Here is a 21,425-nt window from a genome sequence, read left to right as displayed (position 1 = left end):
TTAATTTTGTAGTACTACTTGGTTTATTTTTCTAAGAATTTAACACCCCCCCCCGACCCCTGGTGACATTGCCGGTAATACACCTTTAGGGGAATCATATGGGTATGACTAGGAAGTACAGACAGGAAGGATTTTTTGCCTGGAACTTGCTTTACTTCATGCAGGATAGCATTTTGACTATAATCTTCCTGCATTATGGTATAGAGTAGCCTCTTAAACAGCTTTAGCAGGTACGTGTTTCTTTTGTACTTTCATTCAATATTGTATTTATGCTTTATCAGTATTTGGCTCTGTTCCTTAGACACATAAAACACATATTACACTGCAGATATTAAATTGTGAAATTGATAAATATGAAAGTGATAATTATGCTTGATGTTTGGCATTATTTAGAATCTGAGATTTAGATTAATGATTTATTTGCCATGACAACCTAATGGTGCCTTTTTTTACTAGGGGGTGGTGTTATGGTCTATTTAAACTGTGTGATTCACTTGTTTGACTGAGGAAGGGTAGAGTATCCACGAAACATTACACACATAAAAGCTACTACTTTAAAAGGACCGGTAATTGCCACGCCCCCTTGACCACGCTCCTGACCACACCCCCACTGGCACCGCACCAGGTGGTCCCAGTTTCACCTCTAAAAATTATGGTAAGCCTACCTTTACCTGATTGGTGAAATAATATGAGAGTGCACGATGCTAGTCCCTTCAGATGTCCCAGGACAAACACACTAAAATGCTGCTTAGAAATCCTTTACAATGGGAGGTGGCTACTGAGGAACTTTTGAGGTAAAATATCTTTCTTTTTTACATAGAGATGTTCAGGTGATATTTTCTAGACAGCTTTTTACAGCTATGCTGCATCACTTTCAAGTGTTTAAACATTTGGGTATTATGGCCCTTTAAGTAAAAAATAAAATAAAAATACTTTTTGGGGGGTTTTTGGGGCCAAACTGGGTACTGGCAGACAGCTGCCAGTACCCAAGATGGCGGTAATTAGGTAGGGGAGAGGGTTAGAGAGCTGGAGTGGGGATCAGGGAGGTTGGGGCTAAGGCAGGGGTCCATCACAGCTAAAATACTTTATTATTTTTATTTAAAAAAAAACAAACCTCTTTTATTTAGTACTGGCAGACTTTCTGCCAGTACTTAAGATGGCGGGAACAATTGTGGGGTGGGGGAGGGAAGAGAGCTGTTTGGGAGGGATCAGGTGGTGGGATGTGTCAGTTGGGAGGCTGATCTCTAAAATTAACCCTGCAAGCTCCCTACAAGCTACCTAATTTAACCCCTTCACTCCTGGGCATAATTAACGTGTGGTGCGCAGCAGCATTTAGCGGCCTTCTAATTACCAAAAAGCAACGCCAAAGCCATATAAGTCTGCTATTTCTGAACAAAGGGGATCCCAGAGAAGCTTTTACAACAATTTCTGCCATAATTGCACAAGCTGTTTGTAAATAATTTCAGTGAGAAACCTAAAATTGTGAAAAATGTTAAGTTTTTTTTTTATTTGCTCGCATTTGGCAGTGAAATGGTGGCATAAAATATACCAAAATGGGCCTAGATCAATACTTGGGGTTGTCTACTACACTACACTAAAGCTAAAATTAACCCTACAAGCTCCCTACAAGCTCCCTAATTAACCCCTTCACTCCTGGGCATAAAACACGTGTGGTGCGCAGCGGCATTTAGCGGCCTTCTAATTACCAAAAAGCAACCCCAAAGCCATATATGTCTGCTATTTCTGAAAAAAGGGGATCCAAGAGAAGCATTTACAACCATTTGTGCCATAATTGCAGAAGCTGTTTGTAAATAATTTCAGTGGGAAACCTAAAGTTTGTGACAAATTTTGTGAAAAAGTGAACTTTTTTTTTTGATCGCATTTGGCGGTGAAATGGTGGCATGAAATATACCAAAATGGGCCTAGATCAATACTTTGGGTTGTCTTCTAAAAAAAAATATATACATGTCAAGGGATATTCAGGTATTCCTGACAGATATCAGGGTTCCAATGTAACTAGCGCTAATTTTGAAAAAAAGTGGTTTGGAAATAGCTAAGTGCTACTTGTATTTATTGCCCCATAACTTGCAAAAAAAGCAAAGAACGTGTAAACATTGGGTATTTCTAAACTCAGGACAAAATTTAGAAACTATTTAGCATGGGTGTTTTTTGGTGATTGTAGATGTGTAACAGATTTTGGGGGTCAAAGTTAGAAAAAGCGTGATTTTTTTCAATTTTTTCCTCATATTTTATATTTTTTTTTTAGTAAATTATAAGACATGATGAAAATAATGGTATCTTTAGAAAGTCCATTTAATGGCGAGAAAAACGGTATATAATATGTGTGGGTACAGTAAATGAGTAAGAGGGAAATTACAGCTAAACACAAACACTGCAGAAATGTAAAAATAGCCATTGCCATTAAGGGTAAGAAAATTGAAAAATGGTCCGGTCATTAAGGGGTTAAAACAGCCTGCTCCATATTCCGTTAATATAACATTCTTGCAATATGAAATATTCACATTTTCAGGTACACTTTTCGAGAAAGAGAATATGTCATGTACTTTGTGCAATAGATTAGGGTGTTGGTTTTGTTTCTATTTGTCGTCTCCTTTGACTTCTACGGGGGAATACCTGAATCCACACGCGGTATGGCTTTTTGGGCTACATGGGTTAACGAGCGTGCAAAATTATTTTGCAACTTATAATACCAACGCAACCCCAAATGTGCAAGAAACTTAATGCACGCTGTGTTTTTGTGGTTGTGAAAAACAGATTTGCTGCACGACTTGTAATTTTGCCCTTAATAGGGAGAAGCTGTGATTTAACTCTTTAGTAGCTGGGGACAATTGCTCTCTCTAAGCGCCTGCTAATGTACAAACCATCTGTCACCATGTCACAATGCATATACTGACCCTCTGAGTAGTCCATTACACGGCCCCCCAACCACAATATAGAATTAAATATTACCATAAATAAGGAAAATAAAAACAGAGGCCCAGATTACGAGTTTTGCGTTAGAGGCTGTGCGGTGTTAACGAGCAGTTTTCCCTCACCGCTCACTTACCTACAGTGCTGGTATTACAGGTTTTTACAAACTCGTCGTTAAAAGACAAGAAGTGAGCGTGGAGCAAAATTTTACCGCACTCCAATACCAGCGCTGCTTAAGTCAACGGTGAGCTGGTGTAACGTGCTCGTGCACAAGTTCCCCATAGGAATCAACGGGGAGAGCCAGCTGAGAAAAAGTCTAACACCTGCAAAAAAACAGTGTAAAGCTCCATAACGCAGCCCCATTGATTCCTATGGGGAAATACATTTTATGTCTACACCTAACACCCTAACATGAACCCGAGTCGAAACACCCCTAATCTTACACTTATTACCCCTATCCTGCCGCCCCGACATCGCCGACACCTACATTATAATTATTAACCCCTAATCTGCCGCCCCGGACACCGCCGCCACCTACATTATATTTATTATCCCCTACTCTGCCGCCCCCAATGTCGCCACCACCTACCTACATTTATTAACCCCTAATCTGCTGCCCCCAACGTCGCCGCCACTATATTAAAGTTATTAACCCCTACACCTAAGTCTAACCCTAAACCTAACACACCTTAACTTCAATATAATTAAAAGAAATCAAAATAAATATTCCTATCTTTAACTAAATTATTCCTATTTAAAACTAAATACTTACCTGTAAAATAAACCCTAAGATAGCTACAATATAGCTAATAGTTACATTGTATCTAGCTTAGGGTTTATTTTTATTTTACAGACAAGTTTGCATTTATTTTAACTAGGTAGAATAGGTATTAAATAGTTATTAACTATTTAATAACTACCTAGCTAAAATAAATACAAAAGTACCTGTAAAATAAAACATAACCTAAGTTACAATTACACCTACACTATAATTAAATGAATTCCCTAAATTAAATACAATTAAATAAAAATAGCTAAAGTAAAAAACAAACACTAAATTAAAGAAAATAATAAACAAATTACAAGATTTTTAAACTAATTACACCTAATCTAATCCCCCTAACAAAATAAAAAGCCCCCCCAAAATAAAAAAGCCCTAACTACACTAAATTAAAAATAGATCTTTTGCGGGGCATTGCCCCAAAGTAATTAGCACTTTTACCTGTAAAAAAAAATACAAATTCCCCCCAACATTAAAACCCACCACCCACACAACCAACCCTACTCTAAAACCCACCCAATAACCCCTTAAAATAAAACTAACACTAACCCCTTGAAGATCACCTTACCGGGAGAAGCACATATGTTACATCAGTCCGATCATTTGCATAGAAGACACTGTCTCTCACTTAATGCATTCTTATGGGATGACCTGGAACCAGTTAGGAGAACCAGTCCTAACTGGTTCCAGGTCATCCCATAAGACTGCATTAAGTGAGAGACAGTGTCTTCTATGCAAATGATCGGACTGATGTAACATATGTGCTAGCCTTGCCTAAAAGGTATTTGATGACTCATAGCCAATGATATTACTCCATTGGGAGGCACGCCCAGCCCGGGCCTTTTAAAAGGAACTACAACTACTCAGTCGGATATATCCTCTTGAAAAAGTCAGGTTGTAGCGTGAGGAAACGCGTCGAGGCTGCATCAACACCCTCTCCCGGTCACTGAAACGCTGGTGCTGAACACGGAGTATCCCTCAGTACGGCGAGTCCCCTCACAGCTTTCCGGAAGCTTACTTGAGGATCGAGCCAACGGGGCGACGGAGAATACACCCCCAGCATCCGGCCAACGGACTTGGTGATTTTGCCTTTTAATTTCTTTTACATTGTACGTGCGATTTACCTGCTTTGGATGTTTGTTTAAATAAAACGGTGTTACACTTAGAGTGGGATGCACTCTGTGTCTTTTTCTGTTTTGCAGCTACTTCCGAGATCAGGATCACAGCCCTGTGTCTAACTCTGGAGCAGCACCCACTCGTCCCACCACATTTGGGAAGAATTTGTTTCCCCATTATCATTGTGTCTACCTAACGATTGATTCTGTACTACATTTTAACATACCAATACGGTTTACTGTTTATTTATTGTATTTCTCTGTTATTACAGAGTCTCAACAATCGCTTTATCGGTTGTTACAATAATCCTCGCACTGGCTGTTAATTTCTTATTGTGAAAAGAGTGATTACATTCTCCTTAATGCATTTATTTTGGCATCATACAGTTTAACCAAATACCTTTATTTTGAGATAAGATTCAACACCATTGGATCCCATAAGGGGCATTCTTATGAACTAACATAGGACTTTTAAAAGGTATTTGATTCAACTGAGAAGCGCAGCTTGGTGTTCCTAATTTTTTGTATCACAGTTATTAAATAGTTAAAAAATATTTAATAACTATTCTACCTAGTTAAAATAAACAATATTCGTGGTATAAAATTCTGGCCACGCCCTGTTTATTAAATTAAACATATAACTTAAATGAAAACCTCATAAATAACAACTTTGTAAATAATAACATACACACTTATTGCATTTACCCAAGCCTTATTTATCATTGTGCTAGCCTCAACTTACCATAACCTTTAGTCCCCATGACTCAAGGTTATTTTGCTCTAGGACCAGGCTGCTCACCAGCTGTGACAATAGAAAACATCATAAGAAAAGGGGGGGGGGGGAGGGAAAAACTGTCCCCCAACGTTCTTCCTGATCATGTAAAAAATTAATGGCGCCAAACCCGCCCCCTGACCAACACTAAATAGTGCAGCCGTGCAGCTCCTCCTCTTCTTCCTATGAACCCTGGGGCCTCCGTCCTCCCATGAGGTCAAAGGGCCCCTTCCACTACGTTCCCCCATTTGCGGGGCCCGCCATGAACCTCTGAGTCATCCATTACACGCCACCCCCCCAACCACAATATCGAATTAAATATTACAATAAATAAGGAAAATAAAAACAGAGACAATATTTGTGGTATAAAATTCTGGCCATAGCCTGTTTATTAAATTAACATATAACTTAAATGAAAACCTCATAAATAACAACTTTGTAAATAATAACATACACACTTATTGCATTTACCCAAGCCTTAATCATTGTGCTAGCCTCAATTATCATAACCTTTAGTCCCCACGACTCAAGGTTATTTTGCTCTAGGACCAGGCCGTCTTTCTCTCAGCTGGACCTAGCAAGATGCTAAGTCCGTTCCAATCACACCTATAACCAGCTCCAAGGGACCCCATGCCCAAGGAGCTGATTACCTAGCTCTCCCAGCCGTTGGGGAGGCTACCAAACAGCCTTTTTTATGCCTTGGTCAGAAAATTGATGATGCTAGCACCCCCGTCACAAACTGGGAAGTACCCACTACCCCTGTTCCACCACCCCTCACATCAACAATTTTAGCTTTTCTTGAATGGCCAGAATGAAAAGCCTCAACCCGAATTCATTCAAATGAACACCATCCTGTAAATAAAACTCCCTATTCCCCACATCCTCCAAATCAGCATGATGTACCACAGCCCCATCAATCTTCCTCATAAATGCCGCCACTATCTTGTTCACTTTCCACCTACTGTTGTCCAGCCTAGAATGAATTCAGGCCGCGCCAGTGCAGGCGCGAGACCATCGCAGACCACACAGTCAATAATCCCGGAAACAAATCCTTCAATCGTGACAAATCCCTTTTTATTCTCCTCAACAATTTTTTTTTAGTTAAAAATCCCAGATCGTTGCCACCAGCATGAACCTCCAGCACAGTGGGAAAAGGAAAGTGCTGTGCGTAACCCACCACAGATAATAACACTTGGTCCCACCGCATTCCCCGGATGCCGAACCACTGAAACACTGCCTTCTCCCTTCCAAATCCAAGTTGCAGGCCATCTTCTTTGGACAAAACAGCCCTCCACGCCCAGAAAATATAACAGTGGCCCACCACCCAAACCTGGAAAGGATCTGTAAAAAAGGAAAAAACACAGCACTGTGCTATTACAACATCAAATGAGGCTGCACATATGAACTGAAACTATTGGACGTCCACCTCCCCAGGCCCTTAACCACACATCATCCCCCAAAACCAAAGCGGATGCTTCAGTGGCTGCACCTATACGAAACTAGTGTGAACCAAATTCAATAGGATTAAAACCCAATTTAGACAATGCCTGACCCAACACCACCCGAAATTGAAATTGAGACAGAGCCCTGCCGTCAATGTGTATCAATAATGAGCCACCCACCACCGGCCTATCGTACAAAAATATACGCAAGGCCACTCCGACATCACACACACTCAAGCCACCTTGAATGTCCCTAGAACAACTAATTAACTCTGAAATGCGAAAAGCACCAAAAAAGGCCAAAGCAAAGGCCGTCCTAAAAAGCGCTATTTCATACTCAGACATACAAATCATCACCAACACCTTCCATAAGTTAGTGAGAAGCGAGAAAGATACCGGGCGACGCCCATCAACTCTACGCCCGCACCTCTTAAGCCCCTTAATAATTTGGCGTATACAAAACAATTTAGTGAGGTCAACGACCCCCAACAACTTAAAACGGAAGGCCAACGCCACCAGCCATTTATCAATCGCAGACAGAGACAGCCTACACAGTTTCCACTGCCAAATCCAGTCCAACAGAACTCCCTGGCAATTCACATCTCCCTCATAAATACCCTTCTGCGAAAGCAAAGACTCCCATTCACCCCAAATCTTGGAAGAAGCTCTCCATGAACTTGGAGCCAAGGAGGATCTCACCAAATCGGCAAGTCCTCCGTACCAAGGCCCCACAAGAATTCCGGTACTTCCTTCCCCACTTCGTCTGCAAACGGAGCCAGCTCCCGAAATTGCCTTCACTGCAAACGAGACTATTTAATTCTCAACCCCCGGGATATGTTTTGCTTTAACCAATACATTCAATCTCATACATTGCAAAACAAAAACCCTCAATAGAGGAATTACCGGAGGCGACGAAGAGCTCAAACAATTAATCGCAGACACCACACCCAAGTTATCCGTAGATAACAAGACAGACCTGTCCCTAAACTCCTAGCCTCAAACAAACAGTGCTACCACAATTGGGAAAAGTTCAAGAAACACCAAATTCTTAATGACTTCACTCTCCTTCCACACCTCTGGCCATGAGGCCACACACCAACTTTTTCCCAGTATGGCACCGAAACCATTACTCCCAGCAACGTCCGTTACCAGTCCCAACCCCTTGCTCGAGACCCTGGATGCCTCAATCAAAGCTGAACTATTAAAATTCTCAAGAAAAACCTTCCAAACCTTCAGGTCTTTTTTAATGGGCACCGACAACCTTATGAAATGACGGGGCTGCCGGATGCCCGCCGTAGCTAACGACAATCTGCGGCAAAAAACCCTACCAACCGGAATTATCCTACAAGCAAAATTCAATTTGCCAATTAAAGATTGCATTTTGACTAGCTTAACTTTCGAGGCCACCAGGAAACGCATGAGTATGTCAACCAAGTCACGGACCTTAGAGTCAGGAAGCCTACACTCCATCAATGCAGAGTCGATAGTGATACCCAAAAAACACAAGACAGTCACAGGGTCCTCTGATTTGTCAAATGCAATGGGCACCCCAAAATCGTCTGCGATACGGTAGAACGAATCTCATAACACCTCACAAACAAAATTGTCCGCTGGACCCACAAAAAAAAAATCGTCCAGGTAATGGACCACCAACGAAACCCTGCCTGCTCTTTGACAACCCACTCTAAAAACGTGCTAAAACTTTCAAAAAGGGAACACGATATGGAGCAACCCATTGGGAGGCACAGGTCGACAAAAACTTCACCCTCAATGCAACAACCAAGTAGCTGTGAGAAATCGGGTGCACTGGCAGTAACCGGAAGGCCGACTCAATGTCGACCTTCGCCATTAGAGCGCCCTCCCCCGTGAATCTCACCAAACCCACAGCCATATCGAAAGATGCATATTTTACAGACGCCATTTCAGGTGGAATACCATCATTGGCCAACCCACCCACCCTTTGGAAAGGAGAGATGGTGTATCAACCGGAACTTCCCTGCTTCCTTTTTTGGGACAACCCCCAAAGGGGAAATCCACAAGTCCGGAAAAGGCAAGGAAACAAAAGGTCCTGCTATCCTACCCAACTCACCTTCCTTCAGAAGTTTGTCCCTCACCACCTGAGGCCATTCCCTAGCAGACTTCAAGTTTCCAGTAAAATGATCCACATCTCCCGCCGAGGGGATAATAAAACCAAAGGAAAAGCCGTGTAACAACCTGGCCGCCTTCTCCCTACAACCCCACTTACTGGCGTAACGACCTAACTAGGGTTCCATCCTTTCCACCCTGATTGGGGACACCCCCTTCTTTAAGAAGCTCCAGTTTACCCGTGACTTTTCCCTTCTTAAAATATTTGGTAAAAGGATATGCCCCTCCACAACCTGAGCACTCGTGCCTAAACTTGCAGGTAGACCCCCACTTACACTGTCCCTCATTATACGCAAAGCAGAAACCCTTCCTGCCCTCCGGTGGTGCCGCGGTCGACGCCGAACCACCAGCCGCGGTCCGAAAGGACTGTGTAGACCTTAGTGGAGTCATAAACTTGAGCCAGAGACTCATATTACGGTCATCCCATCTCATATCGGGTTTTACTGTGAGCCGTTGACGAAAATGCTCGTCGTACGTCCACCATGCCATACCCCCATATGTACATTGAGCAGCAGCAATTTCATCTAAATAGCAAAACATAGAGGCCCCTTGATCCGGAAACTTTTCTGACAGGACGCTCACATAAATCAAGAATGACTGGAACTAATTGGTAAATGTTTTAGGCAGTTTTCGATAACGCTTTTTACACTCATCTTCCTCTCTTTTTTTGCACTGTCCTTCTTAGAATCCTCAGGGACCTCGAATGACTGCTCTAAAGGGAGCAAGGAAAACAGCTCTATATATTCCCTGGCACAAATCTTATCCCTAAGTTCCTTGGATAGGTGCAAACCCAACGGACCAATGGAACAAATTCACGACCAAGACTTGGCCGTGTCCGCCACCCTAAGCTCGGGTGCCACGTTAAAAGAGCCCTGAGGGACTCCAGAAACCGCAGTAGGTACGGCCGGTGAAGCAGTCATGGACAAAACTAGTGAACCACCATCGGCCGAGTTACTAGACACTCCCTGAGGAACCCCAACAACGGCGGGAACCCAAGCCCTAGCGGCTGGTGCTTGAGGCGCAGCAGAAACAACCGAAGCCTCAACCGACTGCAATAAAGCTCTCAGACCCTCAAACAACTGCATTGAAAAACTATTACCATCCTCCTGCCCAACACTCACACCCCTCAAAGCCCCCCGGGGATGTGCTATTGAAGACATCTCACCTGCCACTGCTGTCACCTCCTGCGCCTCGATCTGTCCCCACGACGGCTGGATCTCCACCCACTGGATTCACCCCCACTTGAGGAACCTGCAAAACACCAACCTGATGATCCCCTTTAAATAAAACATGGTGCTCCCTCTGGACCAACTCACTAGTCCGTCTCACTGAGCTGCTACCTCGACCGCCAAGCCCAAATGTATTTTTTGCCATGCTTGTCTTCAAGGAAGTGCCACTCCCAACACTTGCATTCCTCGCAAACCCCTTAACCCTCTGATGCACAGTCCTAACACCTCTACTCTGTAAACTGGCCACTCTGGCCATCCGCCCACCATGCTGAAATGCCATCCCTCCTGTACTACCACCTCTAGTACCAGTATTAACAGGAGGCCTCCCATGAGCCAAACCCCTAAGATCATCACCACCTCTGTGAGTGTAGCCACCTACCCCAATCGCAGCATCATGAGTCCTCCTCAGGGTCCAGTCAGATTGACTCTGTCCAGGAATCAGCTAGGCGGAAGGGGTCATCCTCCCCGCCATCAAGATGTACCTGACCCTGTGAAGTGAGAAACCTTGCCCCCAATGAACCTGCTACAGAAAAATCATTATTAAAACCAACATTTGCACTAGACAAAACAGAAATACTCACATCATTAGGCCCAGACAAACCCCCTGTGAATCCTGGGTGAACCCCTTTAAATGTAAACTGATTCTGGGTCTAGCACCCTTATGGACCGGAGAAGGGGGTACCGCCTCCTCCCCTTCTGATGAGCTAGGGAAAGAATCAATAAGGACTGGGTCCAAGTAAACATTGGGGAGACCCCTTCCCTGTAGTCCCCTCCCCACCCCACTCCTCTTGGGGGTCCTTGAGGGCCGTGAAGCCTGCCCTTTTCTAACAGACCTCCCTAAACCGCCACTCTTCTCTATTATAGGCCCCTTAGATTTGGGCCCAACCACCCCATCCATCCTAGAATACCTGGGGTCAAAGGGTTCTGAATACAATAATGGGCTCACATCAACTCCCCCCTCCCCCCCAGTAGGCCAAGAATCCAAAACCATAAACTCCCCAACCTCCCATCCAATAACCCCCACGTGGTCCCCAACTTGCTCTCTCTGCGCAACATAATCCCCTTCCCCCTCCCTATGCGAAACTGGCTCACTGGAGCCGTCGGGACCCACGTGCCTTGCCTCCCTCAACACAGCTTCATCACATGTGTAACGGCTCCGGTAATACCGTCTCACCTGACACCTCAGCTGGCTCATTGTGTACCTCCACCACAACCGCTACTGGATGACCGTTACCACTCAACAAAACAGCAGCCAGAACCTCTGAAGCCGCTCCCGCTGTAGCTGCAGCCTTCTTCTCCGGTCTCCCATCGTCCCTGCTAGGACTCCGTCTTCTGCGCATTCCAGATGGTGAAAGCCGTGTGGGGTGGGACCTGGGAGCGGAAGATTCCTCCCCGACGACAACCTCCTCGGACTGCAGAAGGCTGGAAAGTTGTTCCCGCATCCAAACGGACCCCTTCACCTCCGCCATGGAACGGATCTTCGCCATCAACTCCTCAAACTCCATGATCGCCCAAGTAAGTCACACTCAAAAAAACTGTCCCCCAACGTTCTTCCTGATCATGTAAAAAATGAATGGCGCCAAACCCGCCCCCTGACCAACACTAAATAGTGCAACCCCTCCTATTCTTCCTACGAACCCTGGGGCCTCCGTCCTCCCATGAGGTCAAAGGGCCCCTCCCACTATATTCCCCCGTTTGCGGGGCCCGCCAATTTTTATAAATGTATATGTATGTATGTCTTTATTAAAGCCTTTTGCAGCCCATTTTCTTTTCTAACACCTGAGACCTCATATCTTTGAGCCCTTATAACTTTTGTGTGCAATATTGTTTTTAATTATTGATATTAGATAGTCTTAGTATGAGGTTAACTGTACTTTTAATGTATTTGTGATGTGCTTTGTGCAACTTTTTATTTGAGCAGAGTTGTGAAGTCGCGCTAACCCGACATACGTTAAATTAAATTGCGCTCATGCGATCACGTTTACTTTCAACCTATTATACGCACTACTTCCGACGCGTGCAAACAAACTCTATAAAACCCAATATTGCTTGCGCACAACTCTTAACATGCAACTCGTAATCTCACCCTAAATTTAAATTTGTAACACACTCGCACGTTATCATGGCCGTCACTTATAATCTAGCCTGCTGTCTGATCTGGATCAGGCTGTGTTGCCTATATTCTTATTTTCTGTGTATGTCCTGTGTGTTTGGCTATGCATCTTTTCAAGTACTTGCCAAACATGTCAGCTTACTGTCCCAGGTGCCTTTGAAACTATCATCTAACACTGGTGGGTTGCTCCAAGGCTATATCTGATGCACTGGGGTGCTGTGACTTTTATGATAACTATAGATCCCATTCTTGGACTGAAATCTACAATGCAACAGTTTTCCAGTCATGTTGACTTAATGGGGCCAATAAAAAATGGTGGGCGGACATACGCTGTCGGCATTTATCATTGCACAAGCATTTCACAAGAAATGTTTGTGCAATGCCGCCCCCTGCACATTCACGATCAATCAGCCGCTAGCAGGGGGTGTCAATCATCGTATCGTATCGGGATTATTGCAGTCTGCCACCTAAAAGGTGTTGGACAAGTTAAGCAGCAGCAATTTTATGACCGCTGCTTCCTAACTTAGGTTTCCAGCGAGCCGGAAATCTCGGGCATAGATAGTAGAATACACTGCTTGATAATCTACCCCTAAGAGTTCTCATTTAGGGCCAGATTACAAGTAGAGCACAAAATATCGCTTTCGCTAAAGTGATATTTGCGCTCCACTTTGTAATACCAGCGCACCAAATGTGCGCTGGTATTGCGAGTTAGGTGCAATGCGAACACAAGGCTGCGATCGCATTGCACAGAAGCATTCGCTCCCTAGAGTGCACTTACATAGGCTCCAATGCGAGCCTCAATCTGATGCCAACATGCACGGCACAGAACCTAAGAGCAGCGAAGGGGGTACGTCATGCAGCGATGGGCAGAAAATTTAAATATATATGTATAATTTTGTGTTAATATGTGTGTGTGTATATATATATATATATATATATATATATATATATATATATATATATTTATAGTTATATTTACTGGGAACAACCAGTTCCCATAGACTGCAATGTAAAAGCAATTTTCAGTGCCTTTTTTTCTAACACCTCACACCTGCAAACTTTAACCCCTGATATCTGCTTTGTGCAGTTATTTTTATCTTTAACCCCTTAATGTCAAACTTCGTACAGGGTATGTCATACCCAAACTGTTCGTTAAAGAGAAAAGATGTACCCTGTACGTCGTTAGGGGTTTAAAGCGCCTGGGAGCAATCCTGATCGCTTCCAGCCGCTTTCAAGGTATTGCCGTGATTCCTCGATATTGAGGCATCATTGCAATACCTTTTTTGGCACACCGATGCAGAGAGAGCCACTCTGTGGCCCTCTCTGCATCGGCCAGCAATGGTGCAGATCCTTGGTGGGTGGGAGCCATTGCAGGGAGGCGGGTGGGCGGCCCATTGCTGGTGAGTTTCCGGCCAGCAGTGGGAAATCACTCCCGGCTGCGATCTTGTGAAAGTCTGGAAGAGGGTGGTGCGAGATGGTGGTTGGAGAGGAAGGAGGAATCATATTTGGATAGGGATCTGGGAGGGGGTGGGGAGTTGGTATTGAGGGGGGCAGCTATACTACAAAAAAGGGGGGTTTATTTTTAAAAATCCCAAATTTGTTTGCAAAGTGGGTACTGGCAGACAGCTGCCAGTACCCAAAATGGTGGCAAAAAATTAGTGGGGGGAGGGTTAGAGAGCTCTTTGAGGTGGGGGGAGGTGGGCTCAGGGCGGTTGGGTGGTAAGGGGGGATCCTACACTGCAGAAAATATATCATTTAAAGATTAAACTAAAGACAAAACAAAAAAAAAACCTTTTTATTTTTATACTGGCAGACTTTCTGCCAGTGCTAAAGATGGCAGTGACAATAGTGAGGTGGGGGAGGGAAGAGAGCTGTTTGAGAGTGTTCAGGGAGGGATCAAGGGGTGGGATGTGTCAGGTGGGAGGCTAAAAATAAACCCTTCAATTTCCCTACAAGCTACCTAATTGACCCCGTCACTGCTGGGCATAATACAAGTGTGGTGCACAGCTGCATTTAGCGGCCTTCTAATTATCAAAAAGCAATGCCAAAGCCATATATGGCTGCTATTTCTGAACAAAAGGGATCCCAGAGAAGCATTTACATCCATTTGTGCCATAATTGCACAAGCTGTTTGTAAATAATTTCAGTGAAAAACCTAAAGTTAGTGAAAAAGTGAACAATTTTTTTTATTTGATAGCATTTGGCGGTGAAATGGTGGCATGACATATACCAAAATGGGCCTAGATCAATACTTTGGGTTGTCTACTACACTACACTAAAGTTAAAATTAACCCTACAAGCTACCTAATTAACCCCTTCAGTGCTGGGCATAATACAAGTATGGTGCGCAGCGGCATTTAGCGGCCTTCTAATTACCAAAAAGCAACGCCAAAGTCATATATGTCTGCTATTTCTGAAGAAAGGGGATCCCAGAAAAGCATTTACAACCATTTGTGCCATAATTGCACAAGCTGTTTGTAAATAATTTCAGTGAGAAACCTAAAGTTTGTGAAAAAGTTTGTGAAAAAGTTAGCGATATTTCTTATTTGCTTGCATTTGGCGGTGAAATGGTGTCATGAAATATAGCAAAATGGGACTAGATCAATACTTTGGGGTGTCTTCTAAAAATATATATATATACATTTAAAGGGATATTCAAGGATTCCTGACAGACATCAGTGTTACAATGTAACTATTGCTAATTTTGAAAACAAAAATGGTTTGGAAATAGCAAAGTGCTACTTGTATTTACTGCCCTATAACTTGCGGGCGCACGTTAAAATAGCGATCCACTTGTAATCTATCCCTTATTAAGTTAAGTGTATCATAATGTTTGAAACACTACTGTAACCCTAAAAAGTAAAGTAAATGTTTGGTATTTTTTAAGTTATTAAGGTTTGACAAAAAAATAATAATGTATTGAGGAGATAGGAGACATTTTAGCCAAAGCTACAGCCAAAACGTCTGCACAAATTGTTTTGAAGTGTGGCAGTAAAGATAGATGTAAAATGGATGTTCTTTGCTTTAAAAATACCAGAAAGAAGAATGACATGATATTAGCTGACAGATCTTTGTGTGTGACGTTATCTGAGAGTTTTGCTACCAGACTGATGTGCCCTGTTATCATGTTTACTGATTCATTTATAAAATTATTACTTTTTTATCCCTTTGCAGAATCCGGATGGAGCCACTGAGTGGACTGATGTATTTTACCGTAGCAATTCTGGCATTACATCTGCGTCCTATAGAATACCTGACGCGGTAAGGTGAGAAAGATAATACAGTACAGCAGACAGTTACATAGAGGTTGCTAACTTATGTTGCACAAAGATCAAAATGAATATTGGCAACTGACACATGTGTACATCAAATTCATAAAGAAATGGGCAATAATTAGGGTTGCTACAATTATGATTGGACTACTTAGCACTCTATAGTTCTTGAGTTATGAGTTTTAGAGTTCCTGGTAAAAAATTTGGTGGGTAGTTGGTGCTGTAAAGTGATGAGAACACTTGCATCTGTGGTTTGTATTTAGGCAGTTTTAGTATTACAGAATAACTAGTGGTTATAATAACATAATAGGCAGAAAGGATAGCTCAGAAATAAGCGAGAGAGAAGCACTCAGCTGAGACAGAACAAAAGCTAGAATAACTTCCATGCTGTTAATAATTTTCATTGCCACTCAAGGTGCATACTCTTAGCACACATACGGCTAGATTTAGAGTTTTGTCGGTAACGACCCGCGTAGCTAACGCTGGCTTTTTTCTGGCCGCACCTTTAAAATAACTCTGGTATTGAGAGTCCACAGAATGGCTGCGTTAGGCTCCAAAAAAGGAGCGTAGAGCATATTTAACGCAACTTCAACTCTCGATACCAGAGTTGCTTACGGACGCGGCCAGCCTCAAAAACGTGCTTGTGCACGATTCCCCCATAGGAAACAATGGGGCTGTTTGAGCTGAAAAAAAACCTAACACCTGCAAAAAAGCCGCGTTCAGCTCCTAACGCAGCCCCATTGTTGTCTATGGGGAAACACTTCCTACGTCTGCACCTAACACCCTAACATGTACCCCGAGTCTAAACACCCCTAACCTTACACTTATTAACCCCTATTCTGCCGCCCCCGCTATCGCTGACCCCTGCATATTATTTTTAACCCCTAATCTGCCGCTCCGTAAATCGCCGCTACTTACATTATCCCTATGTATCCCTAATCTGCTGCCCCTAACACGGCCGACCCCTATATTATATTTATTAACCCCTAATCTACCCCCCACAACGTCGCCTCCACCTGCCTACACTTATTAACCCCTAATCTGCCGACCGGACCGCACCGCTATTATAATAAAGTTATTAACCCCTAATCCGCCTCACTAACCCTATAATAAATAGTATTAACCCCTAATCTGCCCTCCCTAACATCGCCGACACCTAACTTCAAACATTAACCCCTAATCTGCCGACTGGAGCTCACTGCTATTCTAATAAATGTATTAACCCCTAAAGCTAAGTCTAACCCTAACACTAACACCCCCCTAACTTAAATATAATTTTAATCTAACGAAATTAATTAACTCTTATTAACCCCTTAACGACCGAGGACGTGCAGGGTACGTCCTCAGAAAAAAGGCAGTTAATGCCTGAGAACGTACCCTGCACGTCCTCGGTGTGGAAAGCAGCTGGAAGCGATCCTGCTCGCTTCCAGCTGCTTTCCGGTTATTGCAGTGATGCCTCGATATGGAGACATCCTGCAATAACCTTAAATGGCCATCCGGTGCAGAGAGAGCCACTCTGTGGCCCTCTCTGCACCGGACATCGGTGGCCGGTAACGTTGGTGGGTGGGAGCTGACTTGGGAGGCGGGTGGGCGGCCATCGATGGGCCGGGTAATGTAGAGGGGGGCGAGATCGGGGGCGGGGGCGGGCGCGTGCACGGGGCGGGAGCGCGCACAGGCGCGCGCGCGTGCACGCCGGGCGGCGGGCGGGCGCGTGCACGGGGCGGGAGCGGGTGGGAACCGCTACACTACAGAAAAGACTGTGCTTTAATCAGTGTAAAGCTTTTTATTTAAAAAAAAAAAAACAGTCAAAGGTATCTAGGAGGGGGTGGGGGTTTGTTCTTTGGTGGGTAGGGGAGCTACACTACAGAAAATGGGGAAAAAATAAAAAAGCAACTGTTTTTTTTATAAACTGGGTACTGGCAGACAGCTGCCAGTACCCAAGATGGCGGCCATTAAGGCAGAGGGGGAGGGTTAGACAGCTGTTTGGTGGGGGATCAGCCAGGTTGGGGGCTAAGGGGGGCTCCTACACAGCAGCATATGTATATATGCTTTAAAAAAAAAACCAAAAAGCCTAAATATATATTTTATTTTAGTACTGGCAGAGTTGCTGCCAGTACTAAAGATGGCGGGGACAATTGTGGGGTGGGGGAGGGAAGGGAGCTGTTTGGGAGGGATCAGGGGGTCTGATGTGTCAGGTGGGAGGCTGATCTCTACTCTAAAGCTAAAATTAACCCTGCAAGCTCCCTACAAACTTCCTAATTAACCCCTTCACTGCTAGCTATAATACACGTGTGATGCGCAGCGGCATTTAGCGGCCTTCTAAGTACCAAAAAGCAACGCCAAAGCCATATATGTCTGCTATTTCTGAACAAAGGGGATCCCAGAGAAGCATTTAGAACAATTTGTGCCATAATTGCACAAGCTGTTTGTAAATGATTTCAGTGAGAAACCTAAAATTGTGAAAAATTTAACTTTTTTTTTAATTTGATCGCAATTGGCGGTGAAATGGTGGCATGAAATATACCAAAATGGGCCTAGATCATTACTTGGGGTTGTCTACTACACTACACTAAAGCTAAAATTACCCCAAAAAGCTCCCTACATGCTCCCTAATTAACCCCTTTACTGCTGGGCATAATACACGTGTGGTGCACAGTGGCATTTAGCATCCTTCTAATTACCAAAAAGCAACACCAAAGCCATATATGTCTGCTATTTCTGAACAAAGGGGATCCCAAAGAAAAATTTACAATCATTTATGCCATAATTGCACAAGCTGTTTGTAAATAATTTCAGTGAGAAACCAAAAGTTTGTGAAAAAATTTGTGAAAAAGTGAACGATTTTTTGTATTTGATCGCATTTGGCGGTGAAATGGTGGCATGAAATATACCAAAATTGGCCTAGATCAATACTTTGGGATGTTTACTAAAAAAAAATATATACATGTCAATAGATATTCAGGGATTCCTGAAAGATATTAGTGTTCTAATGTAACTAGCGCTAATCTTGAAAAAAAAATGGTTTGGAAATAGCAAAGTGCTACTTGTATTTATGGCTCTATAACTTACAAAAAAAGCAAAGAACATGTAAACATTGGGTATTTCTAAACTCAGGACAAAATTTAGAAACTATTTAGCATGGGTGTTTTTTGGTGGTTGCAGATGTATAACAGATTTTGGGGGTCAAAGTTAGAAAAAGTGTGTCTTTTTCCATTTTTTTCTCATATTTTATAATTTTTTTTAAAGTAAATTATAAGATATGATGAAAATAATGGTATCTTTGGAAAGTCCATTTAATGGCGAGAAAAACGGTATATAATATATGTGGGTACAGTAAATGAGTAAGAGGAAAATTACAGCTAAACACAAACACCGCAAAAATGTAAAAATAGCCTTGGTCCCAAATGGACAGAAAATGGAAAAGTGCTGTGGTCATTAAGGGGTTAAATAAATTATTCCTATTTAAAGCTAAATACTTACCTGTAAAATAAATCCTAATATAGCTACAATATAAATTATAATTATATTATAGCTATTTTAGGATTAATATTTATTTTACAGGTAACTTTGTATTTATTTTAACCAGGTACAATAGCTATTAAATAGTTAAGAACTATTTAATAGCTAAAATAGTTAAAATAATTACAAAATTACCTGTAAAATAAATCCTAACCTAAGTTACAATTAAACCTAACACTACACTATCAATAAATAAATTAAATTAAATACCTACAATTACCTACAATTAAACCTAACACTACACTATCAATAAATTAATTAAATACAATACCTACAAATAACTACAATGAAATAAACTAACTAAAGTACAAAAAATAAAAAAGAACTAAGTTACAAAAAATAAAAAAATATTTACAAACATAAGAAAAATATTACAACAATTTTAAACTAATTACACCTACTCTAAGCCCCCTAATAAAATAACAAAGCCCCCCAAAATAAAAAAATGCCCTACCCTATTCTAAATTACTAAAGTTCAAAGCTCTTTTACCTTACCAGCCCTGAACAGGGCCCTTTGCGGGGCATGCCCCAAGAAATTCAGCTCTTTTTCCTGTAAAAAAACACATACAATACCCCCCCCCCAACATTACAACCCACCACCCACATACCCCTAATCTAACCCAAACTCCCCTTAAATAAACCTAACACTAAGCCCCTGAAGATCTTCCTACCTTATCTTCACCATACCAGGTATCACCGATACGTCCTGGCTCCGATATCTTCATCTAAGCCCAAGCGGGGGCTAGACATCCATCAACCGACGGCTGAAGAAGTCCAGAAGAGGCTCCAAAGTCTTCATCCTATCCGGGAAGAAGAGTAGATCCGGACCAGCAACCATCTTCTTCCAAGCGGCATCTTCTATCTTCATCCGATGAGGACCGGCTCCATCTTGAAGACCTCCACCGCGGACCCATCTTCTTCTTCCGACGACTTCCCGATGAATGACGGTTCCTTTAAGGGACGTCATCCAAGATGGCGTCCCTCGAATTCCGATTGGCTGATAGGATTCTATCAGCCAATCGGAATTAAGGTAGGAAAATTCTGATTGGCTGATGGAATCAGCCAATCAGAATCAAGTTCAATCCGATTGGCTGATCCGATCAGCCAATCAGATTGAGCTTGCATTCTATTGGCTGATCAGAACAGCCAATAGAATGCGAGCTCAATCTGATTGGCTGATTGAATCAGCCAATCGTATTGAACTGGATTCTGATTGGCTGATTCCATCAGCCAATCAGAATTTTTCTCCCCTAATTCCGATTGGCTGATAGAATCCTATCAGCCAATCGGAATTCGAGGGACGCCATCTTGGATGACGTCCCTTAAAGGAACCATCATTCGTCGGGAAGTCGTCGTCGGAAGAAGATGGGTCCGCGGTGGAGGTCTTCAAGATGGAGCCGTTCCTCATCGGATGAAGATAGAAGATGCCGCTTGGAAGAAGATGGTTGCCGGACCAGATCTACTCTTCTTCCCGGATAGGATGAAGACTTTGGAGCCTCTTCTGGACTTCTTCAGCCGTCGGATGATGGCTGTCTAGCCCCCGCTTGAACTTAGATGAAGATATCGGAGCCAGGACGGATCAGTGATACCTGGTATGGTGAAGATAAGGTAGGAAGATCTTCAGGGGCTTAGTGTTAGGTTTATTTAAGGGGGGTTTGGGTTAGATTAGGGGTATGTGGGTGGTGGGTTGTAATGTTGGGGGGTGTATTGTATGTGTTTTTTTACAGGAAAAAGAGCTGAATTTCTTGGGGCATGCCCCGCAAAGGGCCCTGTTCAGGGCTGGTAAGGTAAAAGAGCTTTGAACTTTTGTAATTTAGAATAGGGTAGGGCATTTTTTATTTTGGGGGGATTTGTTATTTTATCAGGGGGCTTAGAGTAGGTGTAATTAGTTTAAAATTGTTGTAATATTTTTCTCATGTTTGTAAATATTTTTTTATTTTTTGTAACTTAGTTCTTTTTTATTTTTTGTAGCTTAGTTCTTTTTTATTTTTTGTACTTTAGTTAGTTTATTTCATTGTAGTTATTTGTAGGTATTGTATTTAATTAATGTATTGATAGTGTAGTGTTAGGTTTAATTGTAACTTAGGTTAGGATTTATTTTACAGG

At 42.7% G+C, this 21,425-nt stretch overlaps 1 protein-coding gene across 3 annotated transcripts in view; it reads left to right on the top strand.

The window, feature by feature from the left end:
• The window catches only part of LOC128662561 (complement C3), a 568,605-nt gene that overhangs the window by 89,844 nt on the left and 457,336 nt on the right, over positions 1–21,425 (top strand). For all 3 annotated transcript variants that reach the window (XM_053716362.1, XM_053716361.1, XM_053716360.1), the window contains exon 5: positions 15,703–15,794. In XM_053716362.1, coding sequence (XP_053572337.1) covers positions 15,703–15,794 — 92 coding nt within the window. The remainder of the gene's footprint in view (positions 1–15,702; positions 15,795–21,425) is intronic.

Source organism: Bombina bombina, chromosome 6, assembly GCF_027579735.1.
Source record: "Bombina bombina isolate aBomBom1 chromosome 6, aBomBom1.pri, whole genome shotgun sequence".
NCBI lineage: Eukaryota > Metazoa > Chordata > Amphibia > Anura > Bombinatoridae > Bombina > Bombina bombina.
The sequence above is the reverse complement of the archived record's forward strand: the minus strand, read 5'-3'. Positions and strand labels throughout refer to the sequence as shown.